Source organism: Cervus elaphus, chromosome 20 (assembly GCF_910594005.1).
Source record: "Cervus elaphus chromosome 20, mCerEla1.1, whole genome shotgun sequence".
NCBI classification, from domain to species: Eukaryota; Metazoa; Chordata; class Mammalia; order Artiodactyla; family Cervidae; genus Cervus; species Cervus elaphus.
In genome coordinates, this window is record NC_057834.1 from 35,836,454 (window position 1) to 35,856,932 (window position 20,479).

Consider the following 20,479-nt stretch of genomic DNA (forward strand, 5'->3'; position numbering starts at 1 on the left):
ACTGGAGTGGGGTGCCATTTCCTACTTCAGGGCATCTTCCCGACCCAGGGACTGAATCCGAGTCTTTTGCATCTCCTGTGTTAGCAGGTAGATTCTTTACCATTGCACTACATGGTGCTGTGTGCGAGTGAGCCTAATGTGTGAGGGTGTCCCTGAAACTGGTCAAAGGGCCATGAAATTTCTGAGAAAAGACCCTGATGCTGGGAAAGATCGAAGGCAGAAGGAGAAGGGGATGACAGATGATGAGATGATTGGATCGCATCACCGACTCGATGGACATGATTTTGAGCAAGCTTCTGGAGTTGGTGATGGATAGGGAAGCCTGGCATGCTGCAGTCCATGGGGTTGCAGAGTCAGACATGACTGAGCAACTCTACTGACCTGAGAGCATAATGTAAGGGCAATGAATAAGAGATAATACTTACATAGACATAGCACTTATCATATGTTAAGAACCATGCAAAGCACTTTATTAACTTATTTTCATCCACCAACAATAGTACTACTATAGTTACCGTTTTCTCCATTTTACAGATAAGAAAACTGATGAACAGGGAAGATTAAATAAAGGTTGCTGGCCACACAGGTAGTAAAAACCTACCAGTTTTTAAAAACCTAAAAAACTAAAACTTTAAAAACTTTAAAAACCTAAAACAGGTTTTAAAAACCTAAAAAAAGTTTTTAAAAAGTTAGTAAAAACCTAAAAATTCTAACCTAACAGCCTAATTTTAGAGTTTATGCCTTCCTTTTTATTGCTATTCCACTTATAGTGAGATAGGATTGACGTAAAACATCATGAAAGTTTACAGTATATAATATAGTGATTTGCTGCATGTATATATTTCAGATTTATTACCACAAAAAAGTTACTTAACACATCCATCACCTTACACAGTTGCAATTTTGTGAGTGTATGTGTGATAAGAACTTTTATAATCTACTATCTTCAGTTTAGTTCAGTTCAGTCGCTCAGTTTGTCCAACTCTTTGTGACCCAATGAACCGCAGCATGCCAGGCCTCCCGGTCCATCACCAACTCCCAGAGTTTACCAAAACTCATGTCCATTGAGTCGGTGATGCCATCCAACCATCTCATCCTCTGTCGTCCCCTTTTCCTCCTGCCTTCAATCTTTCCCAACATCAGGGTCTTTTCAAATGAGTCAGCTCTTCCCATCAGGTGGGCAAAATATTGGAATTTCAGCTTCAACATCAGTCATTCCAATGAACACCAAGGACTGATTTGCTTTAGGATGGACTGATTGGATCTCCTTGCAGTCCAAGGGACTCTCAAGAGTCTCCTCCAACACCACAGTTCAAAAGCATCAATTCTTCAGCGCTCAACTTTCTTTATAGTCCAACTCTCACATCCATGAATGACCACTGGAAAAACCATAGCCTTGACTAGACAGACCTTTGTTGGCAAAGTCATGTCTCTGCTTTTTATTTATTTATTTATTTATTTTTATGTCTCTGCTTTTTAATATGCTGCCTAGGTTGGTCTATCTTAGCAGCTTTCAAATATATTTACAATATATTCTTAACTATAATCACCATTGTATACATCACATCCTCCAAACTTACTCATTTTATAACTGGAAGTTGTATCCTTTGACCACCTCCACCCATTTCTCCTACCCTCCACCCCTTACCCCTGGCAACCACCAATTCATTCTCTGTTTTTGTGAGTTTTTTTTTTTTTCTAAAGATTCTAGATGTAAGTGAGATCATAAAATATTTGTCTTTTCCTCTGTCTGACTTGTTGCACTTAGCATAATGCCCCCAGGCTTCATTCATGTTGTTGCAAATGGCGAAATTTTCTTTTTTATAGCTGTATAATAGTCTACCATATTCACATTCCATTCTGATTGAATAGTGTGTGTTTGTTGTCGTCTAGTTGCTAAGTCATGTCTGACTCTTTTGTGACCCCATGGACTGTAGCATACTACACTCCTCTGTCCATGGGTTTCCCAGGCAAGAATACTGGAGTGGGTTGCCATTTCCTTCCCTAGGGGATCTTCCCGACCTAGAATCGAACGTGTGTCTCCAGCATTGGCTGTGCTTTGTCACTCAGTCATGTCTGACTCTCTGTGACCATTTGGACTGTAGCCCTGCATTGGCAGGGGGATTCTTTACCACTGAGCCACCAGGGAAACCCCATATATACCACACTTTCTTTATCTATTCATACATCAATGACATTTAGGTTGTACATATCTTGGTTATTGTAAATAATATTGCAGTAAACATGGGGATGCAGATATCTCTTCGAGATAGTAATTCCATTTTCTTTGGATATATACCCAGAAGTGGGATTGCTAGATCATATAATAATTCAATTTTTTTTTTAATTTTATAGGAGTCTACATACTGTTTTTCACTGTGACTGCACCAATTTACATTCTCACCAACACTGTACAAGGGTTTTCTTCTCTCCTTGTCCTTACCAACATATTATTTCCTGTCTCTCTCTCCTTTTTTTGAGTTATAGGGAATAAAGTTTATTTTTATGAAAAGTGTAAAGCAAAATTAAAATTACATACATTAGTCACATAACTCAACATGCTTAATTTGGTATAAGTGTGATGCATTTTCTTGCTTTCCTATGTTTTGCTAAATCACCATAACCTTGTTGTTGTTCAGTCATTAAGTCATGTCTGACTTTGCGACCCCATGGACTGTAGCAAGCCAGGCTTCAATATCTCCCAGAGTTTGCTCAAATTCAAGTCCATTGGGTCAGTGATGCTGTCTAATCATCTCATCCTCTGCTGACCCCTTCTCCTTTTGCCTTCCATCTTTCCTAGCATCAGGGTCTTTTCCAATGAGTCAGTTGTTTGCATCAGGTGGCCAAAGTATTGGAGCTTCAGCTTCAGCATCAGTCCTTCCAGTGAATATTCAGGGCTGATTTCTGGTTTGGTCTTCTTGCAGTCCAAGGACACCATAAGCTAGACTGCTTTATTAAACTAAGGCATGGAAACTTAGTTTTACTCTTTTGCTTACACTCTGATTTCAAACAATTTTATTAAAAAAAAAGCCATTGTAACAGGTGTGAGGTGCTACCTCACTGTGGTTTTGATTTGCATTTCCCTGATGATCAATGATGTTGAACACGTTTTCCTGTGCCTGTTGGCTTTTGCATGTCTTCTTTGTAAAAAATGACTATTCAGATCCTTTGTCCATTTTTAAATTATTATTTGAGGATTTTTTTTTTTTTAGCTATAGAGTTGTACGACTTCCTCATATTGTTACCAATGACTTTTCCCCTATATTTTCTCCTAGGAGTTTTATGGTTTCTGTTCTTAAAGTCTTTAATACATTTCTAGTTAATTTTTTGTGAGTGATTTAAGATGGAGGCCCGGTTTCATTCTTTTGCATGTGAATTAGCAAGTTTCCCCAGCACCATTTATTAAGAGAGTATCTTTTCCACTGAGTATTTTTGACTTTTTTGACAAATATTAGTTGATGATATATTCACAGGTTTATGTCTGGGCTCTTGATTCTATCCCACTGGTTCATGTTTCTGTTTTTATGCCAATGCCTATTTGTTTTGGTTGTTCAAGTTTTGTTATATTGTTTGAATTCAGGTCATGTAGAGCCTCTGGCTTTGTTCTTTTGTTGCAGGATTGCTTTAGCTATTTGGTGTCTTTTGTGGTGCCATACAATTTTGTTTTTAATTTCTATAAAAAATGATGTTGGGATTTTGATAGGGATTGCATTGAATCTGTTTGGCTTCAATAGCTTTGAACAGTATGAACATTTTAGCAGTATTAATTCTTTCAATTCACCAACATGGGATTTCTTTCCATATATTTGTGTCTTCATTTTTTTAACCATATCTTATGGTTTTCAATATACACATCTTTCATCTCCTTGATTCAATTTGCAATCAATAATAACTCTTTTATTGTTTTTGATGCTATTGAAAATAGGACTGTTTTCTTTATTTCTTCTTCAGATAATCCCTTGTTGTTGTATAGGAGCACAACTGATTTTTGTATTGATATTGTATTCTGCAACTCTATGAATTAGTTCATTAGTTCTAACAGATTTTCTGGGGAGTCTTTAGGATTTTCTTTATATAAGGTCATGTCATCTTCAAACAGAGACAATCTTTCTTCTTCCTTTCCAATTTTGAGGCCTTTTATTATTATTATTATTTTCTTGCCTGATTGCTCTGGCTGAGAATTCTAGAACTATGTTAAATAGGAGTGGAGAGAGGGCACCCTGGCCTTGGAGAATGGATCTGATGAAAAATATCAAAATTCTCCAACAATTTAGTCTATTCCTTCTATCAGTTTTTTTTCCCCCAGCTCTTCAAAGCACATAAGACTCAGGCTTCTAGGAGGAAGGAAACTGATGCCATTTCATTGTGGTGTCCCAGTATATTATTTTAATAGAGAGCAGTATCAGAGTTACTGTTAGTTCAACTAGTGCCCTAATCAGTGGAGACATTTGCTTTCTTTCTCAGGCATGTTGCTGTTCCAAGTTGGATTCTGCCAAGTCATTGTCATAACATCTTTCCAGATGTCTAGGAGAAATTTCCAAATGGCCCAATTACAAGAGTACAGAATAGATAGACAACTGGTGAGATAGATAGACAGATGCAGTGTGTGTGCTCGGTCACTCACTCATGTCCAGCTCTTTTCAGCCTCATGCACTACATAGCCTGCCAGGATCCTCTGTCCAGGGAATCTTCCAGGCAAGAATACTAGAGTGGGTTGCCTTCTACTGAAGGGATCTTCCTGACCCAGGGGTCGAATCCACATCTCTTGTGTCTCCTGCATTAGTAGGCAGATTCTTGACCAGGGAGCCACCTGGGAAACCATAGATGTCCCTCCAAATATTAATGTCTGAAGTGAAGTCAGTGGACCAGTGGAGGGACCTGGCTTCCTTTCCCCCCTGTGCCACTATCCCCTCAGATGCCTGCCTTCTGCCCCTGCGTGGTGAGTCACTTCCTGTCATATGCAGGCTCAGGACTGTGCTGCCCACAAGTGGAGACCTGCTTCCTGTGCCGCACAGTCCTAGTCCAGTCCTCAACGGTCCCCATGGGTCCTTGTCTTCTAGAGCCCTCCCTTTCCCAGGGCACAGGACCCCAGCCAGGTCGAGGAAAGTTTCCAGGGCTTCAGGGCACCTCCAGGCTCTAGATCCCTCCCCCTGAGGCTCTCACACACGCTTTTTCTGTCCAGGCATCCCAGGGATTAAAATAGGCCTTGTAGCGGGAGGAACCACCGGGGGATCACTCAGCATTCTCCTGGCTGTGGCCCTGCTGTTTTACTGCTGGCACCAGAGGAAACCAGGTTTGTGTTCTCTCTTACCCCTGGCTAACCTCCACAACCTCTCCCTGCCTCAGGAACCCCAAATATTGCAGCCTTGGAAACTGCCACATTACCATTCTCCACCTCACCATCCCAGTGCTAATTGACGGGCTCACCTGCTTTCTTCAAAAGGCAGTTTTCTTAATAGGTGTCTAGTCTAATTTATGAAGCCTCAGGTGAAAGATGGGGACGGAATAAACATTTTAATGTAAAGTTTCAAGAACTTCAGATGGTTTCCTTGGATAGTTGCTTTGGTCCAAACAGACTGGTCAACTAGATACTTTAACCCATCCTACTTCTCCCGTAAGTGGACAGTCAAATAAAACTGAAAGGCCCTATGAAGAAATGACTGAGAATGGGAGGTGACTAATCTCTATCCTTCTTCCTCAGAGATATTCGTGAGTCAAAGCCTGGGACCAGCATCTTGTATTCCAATGACTCCGCTCTCTACAGGTCAGGTTACTGGCTTCCCCTCCACCCAGAGGAGAGAGTTTCTCCCACATACTATCTGCCGTGCTTCCAAAGCTTTCTTGCTTTAGCCCAGGTCAGGCTAGCTTCAGACATCAGAAAATCTGGTGTTGAACACACACACAAAAGTTTTTCAGCTCTAGTGCAGTTACCCACATGCTTTAACTTTGTGTTTTGAGTGCATGCTCAGTCACGTCCCACTCTTTGTGACCCCATGGACTGTAGCTCCCCAGGCTCCTCTGTCCATGAATTCTCCAGGCTTGAATACTGGAGTGGGTAGCCCTTCCCTTCTCCAGGGGATCTTCCCTACCCAGGGACCGAATCCGGGTCTCCTGCATTGCAGGAAGATGCTCTACTGTCTGAGCCACGAGGGAAGCACAACTCTGTGTTTTAACTTAATTCAACTCAACTCACCTCATCCTTCTGAGCACCTCCTCTGTATCCTGCACTGGGCTGGATGTATGGAGCTTTGGACCTCTGACCAAAGTGTCCTTAACAAGCCTGAGGTGAAGTCTGAGGTCCTGGGCATAACCACAGATTCTCCTGGAAATCCACGCATAGCCCCACACTACTCTGCAAGAAAAACAATTTAGTTCTATTTAGTATAGTTTTCATCCCAATCCCAAAGAAAGGCAATGCCAAAGAAAGCTCGAACTACCACACAATTGCACTCATCTCACACGCTACTAAAGTAATGCTCAAAATTCTCCAAGCCAGGCTTCAGCAATACGTGAACCGTGTACTTCCAGATGTTCAAGCTGGTTTTAGAAAAGACAGAGGAACCAGAGATCAAATTGCCAACATCCACTGGATCATCGAAAAAGCAAGAGAGTTCCAGAAAAACATCTATTTCTGCTTTATTGACTACGCCAAAGCCTTTGACTGTGTGCCTGTGGAAAATTCTGAAAGAGATGGGAATACCAGACCATCTGATCTGTCTCTTGAGAAACCTGTATACAGGTCAGGAAGAAACAGTTAGAACTGGCCATGGAACACAGACTGGTTCCCAATAGGAAAAGGAGTAGGTCAAGGCTATAACTGTCACCCTGCTTATTTAACTTATATGCAGAGTACATCATGAGAAATGCTCGGCTGGAAGAAGCACAAGCTGGAATCAAGATTGCAGGGAGAAATATCAGTAACCTCAGATATGCAGATAACACCACCCTTATGACAGAAAGTGAAGAGGAACTAAAAAGCCTCTTGATGAAAGTGAAGGAGGAAAGTGAAAAAGTTGGCTTAAAATTCAACATTCAGAAAACTAATATCATGGCATCTGGTCCCATCACTTCATGGCAAATAGATGGGGTAACACTGGAAACAGTGTCAGACTTTAATTTTTGGGGTCCCAAATCACTGCAGATGGTGATTGCAGCCATGAAATGAAAAGATGCTTACTCCTTGGAAGGAAAGTTATGACCAACCTAGATAGCATATTAAAAAGCAGAGACGTTACTTTGCCAACAAAGGTCCATCTAGTCAAGGCTATGGCTTTTCCAGTACTCATGTATGGATGTGAGAGTTGGACTATAAAGAAAGCTGAGCACTGAAGAATTGATGCTTTTGAACTGTGGTGTTGGAGAAGACTCTTGAGAGTCCCTTGGACTGTGAGGAGATCCAACCAGTCCATCTTAAAGGAGATCAGTCCTGGGTGTTCATTGGAAGGACTGATGCTGAAGCTGAAACTCCAATACTTTGGCCACCTTATGCTAAGAGTTGACTCATTGGAAAAGACCCTAATGCTGGGAAGGGTTGGGAGCAGGAGGAGAAGGGGATGACAGAGGATGAGATGGCTGGATGGCATCACCGACTCAACGGACATTAGTTTGAGTAAACTCCAGGAGTTGGTGATGGACAGGGAGGCCTGGCGTGCTGTGATTCATAGGGTTGCATAGAGTCGGACATGACTGAGTGACTGAACTGAACCAAAGGTATATCAACACAGCCTTGAACCCTAATCAAGTCTCAGATGTTTGCGTATTCAACACAACAATGTGTAGCCCTGTCCCCAGCAAGTTATGTGCTTGGTTCAATTCTTATTCACGAGAATCTGAGACTGCACCCATGTTTGAATTGATTCTCTTGGCAGCACATGGGCTCCCCTGGTAGCTCAGCTGGTAGAGTCCACCTGCAATGCAGGTGACCCCAGTTTGATTTCTGGGTTGGCAAGTTCCCTTGGAGACCTAGGCTGCCCACTCCAGTATTCTTGTACTTCCCTGGTGGTTCAGATGATAAAGAATTCGCTTGTAGTGCGGGAGACCTGGGTTTGATCCCTGGGTTGGGAAGAACCCCTGGAACAGGGCATAGCAAACCACTCCAGCACTCTTGCCTGGAGAATCCCCATGGACAGAGGAGCCTGGCGGGCTGCAGTCCATGGGGTCGAAAGAGTCGGACACATCTGAGCACTGCCCAGCTCAGCACACAGAACAGGTGGTATGTATGTGTGAAATAGTTGAGAAAGGGCTCCCTCTGCTGACACAAATCTGCCTTTGTTTTATTTGCAGGAGACGACTCTCAGGGAGGCACAATCAGGTGAGGTCTCAGCCTTCTGGTTTCCCAAGAATAAAATATGCAGAATTGTGGGGCAACAAGATTGGAACAAGTAATTTCTCTATGTCCCTGTGGCTTCATGCTCCCACTTTCACATTCTTTAAAATGGCCATAATCACAGCTTCTTGGAATCCTAATAGTGTATACAACGGATTTTCCCGCATAAATAGATCAGTTTCTTATTTCAAATTTATCCATTCCATTAAATGGATGATACTAAAGGTTATAGATTTTCTAGGTTGGCAGAAAGTATTTCTGATGCAAATAGTCCTATAGTTAGACCACATGTTACTATAACTGTATAAAATGATTGTTAGTCCTAGATTTTACAGTGGGGTCTCAGCTTCTAGTAATCCTCTTTTTGTCCCAACTGTGCTTATTTACTCATCAAATTTTGTGTTTTTAAGTTTGGTTTGATAAATAGGGTCTTGTTCTTCTATCTGTGTCAGTGTCTTGGTCTTAGGTCATAGTCAGATTCTTGGATCATGGATTTTGTCTAATTGCTTCTTGAATTATCCAGGCAGAATGCTGTAAAGACACTTCCTCTTGATGATGAGGCTGGGCTTTTTTTTTTTTTTAACCAATTGAGAGTGACCATTCTATTTATGAGATGATCATTTCTATGACGTCAAATACTCTTCTAGCCTTGTTCTGCTGACTTCTCCCTACTCTTTTTTTTTTTCTCTATCCCACTTTCATGTATAGTATAATGTTCCAAGGGTGATCAGTGTTTCTATGCCTTACAGGAGACCCTTGACCGTAGGCCCATCAGAACCCCTCAACCCCCTGCACCCTGCCCCCGTGGAGCTGCAGCAGTTGTACATCAACGGTGAGGACTCCCTGGTGGGAAGCTGCTCTGGGCCTGAGCCAGAGAAAGATACTTGTTTTGAGGCCTAGCAAAAGGCCCTGGTCTCCCTAAGCATCCCAGAAATTCATGGTAAACAATTGTTTATGAAGAAGCATCTGTAGCACACCCCACTGACTGGGATTGCTTACGAAGTTTTTTTTTTTTTTTTTCTCTTCTCAGTGCATCCCAGAGAAAGAGACTTGGTATATTCTGAGATCCAGATTACTCAGCCTGGAGCAGAAGGGGAAGGTACGTTACTGGGGAGAGATTTTGGCTGCAAACTGCATTCATTCATTTGACACGTTTACTGAGTCTGCTTTGAGTAAATGGAGTGAATCATTGATCAAGACAGATTAAAAATCCCTATAGTAGTGCTTAGATTCCAAAGAAAGAGGACAGATACAGAAAGCTATGTAGCATCCTTCCTGATATCAGAACAAAAGTTAAGCATCTGTCTAACAGACCTTGTAATCATGAGGGTATATGTTCAAAGGTTATCTGAAAATAGTGAATGAATTATTGCAAAGCACCTACCATGTGATACCAGAAAGAATGAAGGGATGGAGCCAAAGCAAAAACAACACCCAGTTGTGGATGTGACTGGTGATAGAAGCAAGGTCCTATGCTGTAAAGAGCAATATTGCATAGGAACCTGCAATGTTAGGTCCATGAATCAAGGCAAATTGGAAGTGGTCAAACAGGAGATGGCAAGAGGGAATGCTGATATTCTAGGAATCAGCGAACTAAAATGGACTGGAATGGGTGAATTTAACTCAGGTGACCATTATATCTACTACTGTGGGCAGGAATCCCTTAGAAGAAATGTAGTAGCCATCATGGTCAACAAAAGAGTCTGAAATGCAGTACTTGGATGCAATCTCAAAAATGACGGAATGATCTCTGTTCATTTCCAAGGCAAACCATTCAATATCATGGTAATCCAAGCCTATACCCCAACCAGTAATGCTGAAAAAGCTGAAGTTGAACGATTCTATGAAGACCTACAAGACCTTTTAGAACTAACACCCAAAAATGATGTCCTTTTCACTATAGGGGGCTGGAATGCAAAGTAGGAAGTCAAGAAACACCTGGAATAACAAATTTGGCCTTGGAGTATGGAATGAAGCAGGGCAAAGGCTAATAAAGTTTTTCCAAGAGAATGCACTGGTCATAACAAACACCCTCTTACAACAACACAAGAGATGACTCTACACATGGACATCACCAGATGGTCAACACCGAAATCAGATTGATTATATTCTTTGCAGCCAAAGATGGAGAAGCTGCATACAGTCAGCAGAAACAAGACCAGGAGCTGATTGTGGCTCAGATCATGAACTCCTTATTGCCAAATTCAGACTTAAACTGAAGAAAGTAGGGAAAACCACTAGACCATTCAGGTATAACCTAAATCAAATCCCTTATGACTATACAGTGGAAGTGAGAAATAGATTTAAGGCACTAGATCTGATAGACAGAGAGCCTGATGAACTATGGATGGAGGTTCGTGACATTGTACAGGAGATAAGGATCAAGACCATCCCCATGGAAAAGAAATCAAAAAGGCAAAATGGTTGTCTGAGGAGGCCTTACAAATAGCTGTGAAAAGAAGAGAAGTGAAAAACAAAGGAGAAAAGGAAAGATATTCCCATTTGAATGCAGAATTCCGAAGAATAGCCAGGGGAGATGAGAAAGCCTTCCTCAGTGATCAATGCAAAGAAATAGAGTAAAACAACAGAATGGGAAAGACAAGAAATCTCTTCAAGAAAATTAGAGATACCAAGGGAACATTTCATGCAAAGATGGGATCGATAAAGGACAGAAATGGTAAGGACCTAACAGAAGCAGAAGATATTAAGAAGAGGTGGCAAGAATACACAGAAGAACTGTACAAAAAAGACCTTCATGATCCAGATAATCATGATGGTGTGATCACTCACCTAGAGCCAGACATCCTGGAATGTGAAGTCAAGTGGGCCTTAGAAAGCATCACTATGAACAAAGCTAGTGGATGTTATGGAATTCCAATTGAGCTATTTCAAATCCTGAAAGATGATGCTGTGAAAGTGCTGCACTCAATATGCCAGCAAATTTGGAAAACTCAGCAGTGGCCACAGGGCTAGAAAAGGTCAGTTTTCATTCCAATCCCTAAGAAAGGCAATCCCAAAGAATGCTCGAACTACCACACAATTGTACTCCTCTCACATGCTGATAAAGTAATGCTCAAAATTCTTCAAGCCAGGCTTCAGCAATACATGAACTGTGAACTTCCAGATGTTCAAGCTGGTTTTAGAAAAGGTAGAGGAACCAGAGTTCAAATTGCCAATATCTGCTGAATCATCGAAAAAGCAAGAGAGCTCCAGAAAAAACATCTATTTCTGCTTTATTGACTACGCCAAAGCCTTTGACTGTGTGGATCACAAGAAACTGTGGAAAATTCTGAAAGAGATGGGAATACCAGACCACCTGACCTGTCTCTTGAGAAACCTGTATACAGGTCAGGAAGAAACAGTTAGAACTGGACACGGAACAACAGACTGGTTCCCAATAGGAAAAGGAGTACGTCAAGGCTGTAATTGTCACCCTGCTTGTTTAACTTATATGCAGAGTACATCATGAGAAACACGGGTCTGGAAGAAGCACAAGCTGGAATCAAGATTGCCGGGAGAAATATCAATAACCTCAGATATTCAGACAACATCATCTTTATGACAGAAAGTGAAGAGGAACTAAAAAGCCTCTTGATGAAAGTGAAGGAGGAAAGTGAAAAAGTTGGCTTAAACTTCAACATTCAGAAAACTAATATCATGGCATCTGGTCCCATCACTTCATGGCAAATAGATGGGGTAACACTGGAAACAGTGTCAGACTTTAATTTTTGGGGTCCCAAATCACTGCAGATGGTGATTGCAGCCATGAAATGAAAAGATGCTTACTCCTTGGAAGGAAAGTTATGACCAACCTAGATAGCATATTAAAAAGCAGAGACGTTACTTTGCCAACAAAGGTCCATCTAGTCAAGGCTATGGCTTTTCCAGTACTCATGTATGGATGTGAGAGTTGGACTGTGAAGAAAGCTGAGCACTGAAGAATTGATGCTTTTGAACTGTGGTGTTGGAGAAGACTCTTGAGAGTCCCTTGGATTGCAAAGAGATCCAACCAGTCCATCTTAAAGGAGATCAGTCCTGGGTGTTCATTGGAAGGACTGATGCTGAATCTGAAAATCCAGCACTTTGGCCACCTTATGCTAAGAGTTGACTCATTGGAAAAGACCCTGATGCTGGAACAGATTGGAGGCAGGAGGATAAGTGGATGACAGAGGATGAGATGGCTGGATGGCATCACCGACTCAATGGACATGAGTTTGAGTAAACTCCAGGAGTTGGTGATGGACAGGGAGGCCTGGCGTGCTGCGATTCATGGGGTCGCAAATATTTGGACATGACTGAGTGACTGAACTGAACTGAACTGAACCATGTGATAAGAATATTATTATTATAATATATAAATATTAATATGTGTAATATATACATGTTTAGTTAATTTATATAACGACCTTGTGTAACCCACATACTGAGCAAGCAAGACTCATGACTTACTTACAAAAATTTTCTGTCCCCCTCTGTGTCTTTAAACTTTCTTCTGTGAGAGATTTTCCTGGGCACTCGGGTTGAAAATTCTGGCAACCAAAGGCTTTTCAACACATTCTCCATTCTCTTAGGTGATAGACAGTAGGTGGACACTTTATGTCATAGTCTCATAATCTCTTACTTATTAAGTAAATAGAACGCCAAGTTTGAAGATGATTAATCAGAACTTTCTCCTCTCCTAACGCAGGCAAGTTTCAGAGTGAATCTGGCAATGGTGTGGGTGAGGGGGAGAACCAGGCAGAGTTGGCTTCTTCCCTATCTCTTGGGTTGACTTCCTACCTAGCCAGGGGAAAGGAGTAGGAAAGAAGTTATTCCACCTGGTACTGTGGAAGCTGGCTTCTGCCTTCCTGGGATGACAGATACTTAAACGGGCACTCCCTCCTATAACGTGTATATACATGGTCTCTTGAGGTTTCCTGCTGGAGCCCTCCTTCCTAAAGTTCCTTCTGCACAGCTGAGGTTTTTCTAATGAGTTGTTTCTTGTTCCTTCACTGGCCTCACCTCCAATCAGTCATATCCAACTTCCTGCTGCTGGAGTCCCTTGGTACCTGGGGGCCTTATTGAACAGGACTGAAGGTCACCACACTTCTGCTTGTTCTGTCTCCCATGTGGACCACATCTGTGCTTGGGGACACCTGAGAATTTCAGGTCCTAGCTGGCCCAGCAGATCTCTTTTGATCCTACCACTTGCTGTGAGTTAGAACTCTCAATGCTCCCGATAAGGGGTGTTGAAATATTTTTTATTGTAATCTGCAGTAAGAAATACAAGTTGTGTTAAAAAAAAGAAAAGAAATACAAGTTGTACTATTAAGAAACATGAATGTGCACACATACATGCACATACACACACATACCTAAACCAAAATTTTAGGAGATAATACTTAGTGTGATGCACTCAATTTTCTATTCTCCTCAAATTGATTGTTTTAATCACCTTTGTGGAGGTATAAACAGTATAAAATATAATTCACCACTTTTAATGCACATTCAAATTATTTTAACAAATGTATCCATTCACAGAACCACCACCACAGTCACAGTGTGATGTGTGAACATTTCCAGAAGCCCAGAAAATTCTTTCATATTCCTTTTCAGTTAATCTCCCTCCAGCTTCACCCTTGACAATTACTGATCTGCCTTCTGTCCTATAGTTTGCTTTTCTAACAATTTCACATAAATGGATTCTTATATAATGCAATCCTTTTGTTTGGCTTCTTTTGCTTAAAACAATGTTTTGAAATTCATCCACATTCTAGCATAAGTAGTTCACTATTTTTTTGACATGTAAAAAGCTATGCCTACTTAATATATACAGCTCATGAGTTTGGGGACGAATCAACACCAGGGAAACTGTCACCACAGTTTAAGGCCGTAGATATATGCACCATTTTCCAAAGTTTTCTTTTTTATGATGATGATAATGATGATGTGTGGTAAGGACACTTAACAAAAGATTTACCTTCTTAGCTAATTTTAAGCATACGATAAAATATAGTTAGTGATTGTAATATATTGCTCAGTTGCTAAGTCATGTCCAATTCTTTGCTACCCCATGAACTACAACATGCCAGGCTTCCCTGTCCTTCTCTGTCTCCTCAACTCATGTGCATTGATGATGTCAGTGATTTCATCCAACCATCTCATCCTCTGTTGCCCTCTTCTCCTGCCTTCAACCTTCCCCAGCATCAGGGTCTTTTCCAATGAGTCACTTCACATTAGGTGGCCAAATAATCGGAGCTTCAGCATCAGTCCTTCCAATGAATATTCAGTTGATTTCCTTTAGGATTGACTGTTTGATCTCCTTGCAGACCAAGGGACTCTCAAGAGTCTTCTCCAACACCACAGTTCAAAAGCATCAATTCTTTGACTTTCAGCTTTCTTTATGGTCCAACTCTCATGTACATGACTACTGGAAAAACTATAGCTTTGACTAGATGTACCTTTGTTGGCAAAGTTATATCTCTGCTTTTTAGTATGCTGTCTAGGTTTGTCATTGCTTTTCTTCCAAGGAGCAAGTGTCTTTTAATTTCATGGCTGCAGTCATCATTGCAGTGATTTTGGAGCCCAAGAAAATAAAATCTCTCACTGTTTCCACTTTTCCCTCTTCTATTTGCCATGAAGTGATGGGACTGGATGCCATGATCTTAGTTTTTTGAATGTTGAGTTTTAGGCCAGCTTTCTCCACTCTTCTCTCTCATCGTCATCAAGAGGTTCTTTAATTCCTCTTTGCTTTCTGCCATTAAAATGATATCATCTGCATATCTGAGGTCAATATTTCTCCCAGCAATCTTGATATTCCAGCTTGTGCTTCATCCAGCCCAGCATTTCACATGATGTACTCTGCATTTAAGTTAATTAAGCAGAGTGACAATATACAGCCTAGATGTACTCCTTTCCCAATTTTGAACCAGTCTGTTGTTTCATGTCTGGTTCTAACTGTTGCTTCTTGTCCTACATACAGACTTCTTAGCATACAGGTAAGGTGCTCTGATAATCCCATCCCTTTAAGAATTTCCCACAGTTTCTTGTGACCCACACAGTCAAAACCATTAGCATAGTCAATGAAGCAGAAAGAGATTTTTTTGGAATACCTTTGCTTTTTCTATGATCCAGCAGATGTTGGAAATTTGATCTCTGGTTCCTCTGCCTTTTCATGTACTGCTGAAGCCTTGCTTGAAGGATTTTGAGCATAATTCTGCTAGCATGTGAAATGAGGGCAATTGTACAAGCATTTGAACATTCTTTGGCATTGTCCTTTTTTGGGATTGGAATGAAAGCTGACCTTTCCCAGTCCTGTGGCCGCTGCTGAATTTTCCATACTTGCTGGCATATTGTGGAGAAGGCAATGGCAACCCAATCCAGTACTCTTGCCTGGAAAATCCCATGGACGGAGGAGCGTGGCTGCAGTCCGTGGGGTTGCGAAGAGTCGGGCATGATTGAGCAACTTCACTTTCACTTTTCACTTTCATGCATTAGAGAAGGAAATGGCAACCCACTCCAGTGTTCTTGCCTGGAGAATCCCAGGGACAGAGGAGCCTGGTGGGCCGCTGTCTATGGGGTCGCACAGAGTTGGACAGGACTGAAACGACTTAGCAGCAGCAGCAGCAGCAGCAGCTGGCATATTGAGTGCAGCTCTTTAACAGCATCATCTTTTAGGATTTGAAATAGCTCAGCTGGAATTCCATCACCTCCACTAGCTTTGTTCGTAGTAATGCTTCCCAAGGCCCACTTGACTTCACACTCCAGGATGTCTGGCTCTAGGTGAGTGACCACACCATCGTGGTTATCTGGGTCATTAAGAGCTTTTTTTTGTACAGTTCTTCTGTATATTCTTGCCACCTTTTCTTAATCTCTTCTGTTTCTATTAGGTCCTTGCTGTTTCTGTCCTTTATTGTGCCCATCTTTGCATGAAATATTCCCTTGATATCTCTAATTTTCTTGAAGAGATCTCTAGTCTTTCCCATCCTATTGTTTTCCTTTATTTCTTTGCACTGTTCACTTAAGAAGGCCTTATCTCTCCTTGTTATTCCCTGTAACTCTGCATTCAGTTGGGTATATATTTTCCTTTCTCCTTTGCCTTTCGCTTCTCTCCTTACTATACAGTATATCTCCAGAATGTATTCATCCTTGATAACTCAAGCTTTGTATCTTTTGAGCCTTACCTCTAGTTTCCTTTCCCCAAGCTCCTTGTAACCACTATTCTACTCTCTGCTTCTATGAGTTTGAGAAAATACAGTATTTGTCTTTCTGTATCTGGCTTATTTCTCTTAGCATAATGTCCTCCAGATCCAACTGTGTTGTCACAAATGACAGGATTTCCTTCTTTCTTAAGGTGGAATAATATTCCATTGTGTATGTGTGTTTTTCTTAAGGTGGAATCATATTCCATTGTATATGTGTGTGTATATCTGTGTGTGTGTATCATATTTTGGTTTTCACTCATCCATCAATAAACTTTTAAGTTGTTTCTATATCTTGCTGTGATCTATTCGAGATCCTGATTTCAATTCCTTTGGATATGTACTTAGAAGTGGAATTGCTGGATCATACAATAGTTTTATTTTTAACTTTTTAAGAAACCTTCATACAGTTTTCCACATTAGCAGTACCAATTTACACTCTCACTGACCGTGTTCCAGAATTCCTTTTTCTCCACATCCTTGCCAACTCTTGTTATCTTTTGTCTTTTTAATGATAGCCACCCTAACAGGTGTGATGTGATATCTCAATATGGTTTTGATTCCACTGATGATTACTGATGTTGAGCACCTTTTCAATAACTGCTGACCATTTGTATGTCTTCTTTAGAGAAACATCTCTCCAGATCCTTTGCCCATTTTAAAATTGAGTTATTGTTAGTTTAGCTGTTGAGTTGTATGAATTCCTTATATATTTTACATATGAATCTCTTATCTGATAATATGGTTTGCAAGTGTTTTCTTCTATCTTGTAAGTTGCCTTTTCAGTATCCTTGTGTCTAGTAGAAATTTCAATTATAAGCTGATCCAGAACTTGGTTTACAAATGAGGTTAAGGACTTCTGCAAGTTCCCAAATCCAATGAAGACTAAGTCTTCTGTTTTACTATAATATTTGCTGCATATAGTGCCTATTGCTATATTTGACTAATGCATATCCTCTGAACACCTGCTTTGTCTGTCACTGATTTCTCAGCCATCCTCACTAATCAGGATCTTTTGAATGATAAAATTAGAATTACCATCAATTTGATTGGGTTAATTGGGTGCTTCTTATAGAGTCACCTTGATCAGTTGCTGCTCTTCACACTCTGTCTTTGACATATTTGTCAAAACACCCTTGAAGCTGAGCACTCTATTGGTGGATGAGTTATATTTCAGGCACTTTCTGTGTTGGTGATCTGTAGCAATATTTCTTCACCAGTGACTCAGTGTTTGCATGAAGCCCCTGAAATTGCATGCAAAGTTCCTTGCATGTGTCTATTATTCCAGGGAGAGAGTACATAGCTTCTATTTGGTCATTAAAAAGAACTGTAACCCCGGAAGATCCATGGGAAAAAATATGATGAAAAATAGAGTATTCCAGGATGTATTCTTTTTCCCAGGCTCTATCCCTCCATAAAATTACTGTATAGTTCTCATGATTCTATCTGCTCTGAGATTCTTTATGTCTAATAAGGAGGATATGAGAAATTATACCTGCTAAAGTTTTCTCTTACTGTGACTCCATCTCTAAGAAACTTTGGCAATCAAGTCAAAACCAGAACATGCTAACATAAGATGGTTTTTCCCTCAGGGCATACATTTAAAGCATTCTAGTGGGAACTTGCAGAAAAAGCAGGGCTTGGGCTTTGCTATTGGTGAGATGGAGGTGCTATAAATTAAGGGAGGCAATAATTGAAACTAAGAGAGAAATTATCTCTTAACATCTGGTAAAGAAAAGGAGTGAGATTTCTCTTTGTGGTATTGAGGGAGAACTTTATAGATCAATGGAGCTTGCAAAGAACATGCAGAGAGTTGAGTTAAGAAATGGTAAAATAAGATCATGTGTGTTGTAGGAGGTGTTGGGTGGCAGAGAAGAGAAAATAACAAGTCAATACAGAAGCCCATTGACTCCCAGATTCTGGGAAATAAGCTAGAAGACTGGGTTTGGAGTGGATCAAAACATTCATCACCCTATGGTTTTCTTTTTCTCCACAGCCAATACCTTCAGAACATCTCTAGAGGACCAGGTGAGTTTCATTTCCTGATTGTTTTCTCTCCCACTACTACCTATCACCCCACATTTCCTCTCCTTCCAGTTCTTCTTCTATCTTCTTTCCACCCCAGCATGTCTCAATTGTCTACTCTGAAGTGAAGACACAGCTCTGAGATGACTCGTCTGGAAAGGTCAGCTCTAAAGATGAAGATGCCACGGAAAGTTATGAGAATACCCTACTTATATGACTTGTCTCTGATCCAAAGACCCAGCTTAGCGAAGCCTTGAGGACTCTGGAGTGGCCAACTAGTTCCAGCTTTCCAGTTCTTCTTGCCCATGTGCATTCACTCCAAGGACTTCTGATCCATCCAATCTGAGGCGCTGATGGGAAGACCCTTCAGAGACTACACTGAAATGACCAAGATCCACGGTCAAGAGGAAAGCCTATATACCTTCTCTGAGCCTAACCTAATGTGCTCCTTACTGTCTGATTTCAGGAGAGGGAGAAAGACTGCTATAGAAAAACAGAAGGACAAATTTTGGAGAATTGGGATTTGTATCTAGATAGAAAGGACTGATGAATCAGGTCTCTGTTTAATACATATTCAGCAACTCTCCCCGTGGGGAATAGGTTGCATCAATTGGTTTCACTATGAGTGGCTGCATGCATACTTGACAAGCAAAGCACAGGTCCATCCCTCCTGCTTACCCTGCCTGTCAAGATTCACTTGCAGACAAAAGAATCCATTTCAAGTGGTTTACAGATAAAGGAATTTAAAAATTTATATTGGCTACTTTGAAAAGTCATTTGAAGAGCTGGAGAAGCAGGCTCCAGACTGAGGTTCCAAAAGCAAAACCTAATTACATTAATGTTATTAGGAACAAAGATTTTTAACACTGGAGACAAGAAATACAACAAATATAAAAAGTTAAGTAATAACCTGGAAAATCTAAATTTGAATTGGAAATGTCAGTGCAAACTGATGACAGAACCTGCTCATTTTAAAAATGTTATCTATTTCTGAGGTCATCCACTGGAAAGGTCTAGAAATAATTAATAACTCAGTAACAATGAGCATCCATTGCACATGCTGTAGTCTCTAAATACTTTTTCCTACTCAAAGGATATAGAGCTACCTTTCTTGTAAGAGCTGTATCTTTGAGTTATCAAATAGGTGATGTTAGAATAATTCTTCCAATAGATGAAGAAGGAACTATTCACACAAAATAGTTGTGTGAATGTTTCACGCTATACCTAATGATCAAGCTGATATAAAAAAAAACTCAACCTAATATTATAGGCCTCCTAATGGAAATATTCAATACCACCTACAAAGTATTTAAGCCTGAATTATCAGAAGTAAATCCATTGAAGTCTCTAGATCTAACTACCAGTTTATAGGAAATACAGTGGACAAAGGATTTTGTTAAATAGCACCATGGGATTGCAATCAGAAAAATCTAAACTGTGGAAAAATTCTAAAGGACAAATGATCTGGTTTCTTTAACGAAAGAAGGAAGGAGAAAGGGAAGACTTATGAATTAAATGATACTTAAGACTTGTCAGTCAAAAGGAATGACTGGGCCTTGCCTCAAACAAATCAAGTTTAAAAGGAATTACTTATGGAAATACTAAATGAAATTTGTACATTAGTATGAAGAAATTATGTTTGGATAATTTATGTGTTTGAAGAATTTATGTTTTGGGTATAAATGATAGCATTATGGTTATGTTTTTATTAAAAATATTCATCTTTTACTTCATACTGAAGTATTTGTACATTAAATATTATGATTTTGCTTGAAATAATCCAATAAGAGTTGGGTGGGCAGGAAGTGGATAGAGGTACAGATAAAGCAAGATTGGTCATGTGAGCACCATTTCTGAAGCTGGATGGTAGGTACATAAAGGGAGGAAGTAGAACTTATACTAGTCTCTTTATATGTCTTAAATTTCGATGATAAAAAGTTAAGCATTG

General features: G+C 40.5%; 1 protein-coding gene across 3 annotated transcripts in view; it reads left to right on the forward strand.

The window, feature by feature from the left end:
• Positions 1–20,262, forward strand: part of FCRL4 (Fc receptor like 4) — a 38,323-nt gene extending 18,061 nt beyond the window's left edge. For 2 of the 3 annotated variants that reach the window (XM_043877337.1, XM_043877339.1), the window contains exons 7-13: positions 5,183–5,293; positions 5,702–5,764; positions 8,284–8,311; positions 9,076–9,158; positions 9,357–9,425; positions 18,503–18,534; positions 18,632–20,262. In XM_043877337.1, coding sequence (XP_043733272.1) covers positions 5,183–5,293; positions 5,702–5,764; positions 8,284–8,311; positions 9,076–9,158; positions 9,357–9,425; positions 18,503–18,534; positions 18,632–18,673 — 428 coding nt within the window. In that variant the 3' untranslated portion in view covers positions 18,674–20,262. Of the gene's footprint in view, positions 1–5,182; positions 5,294–5,701; positions 5,765–8,283; positions 8,312–9,075; positions 9,267–9,356; positions 9,426–18,502; positions 18,535–18,631 lie in introns of those variants that run through there. The other variant, XM_043877338.1, reaches the window with a different exon arrangement.
• Positions 20,263–20,479: the final 217 nt, after the last annotated feature.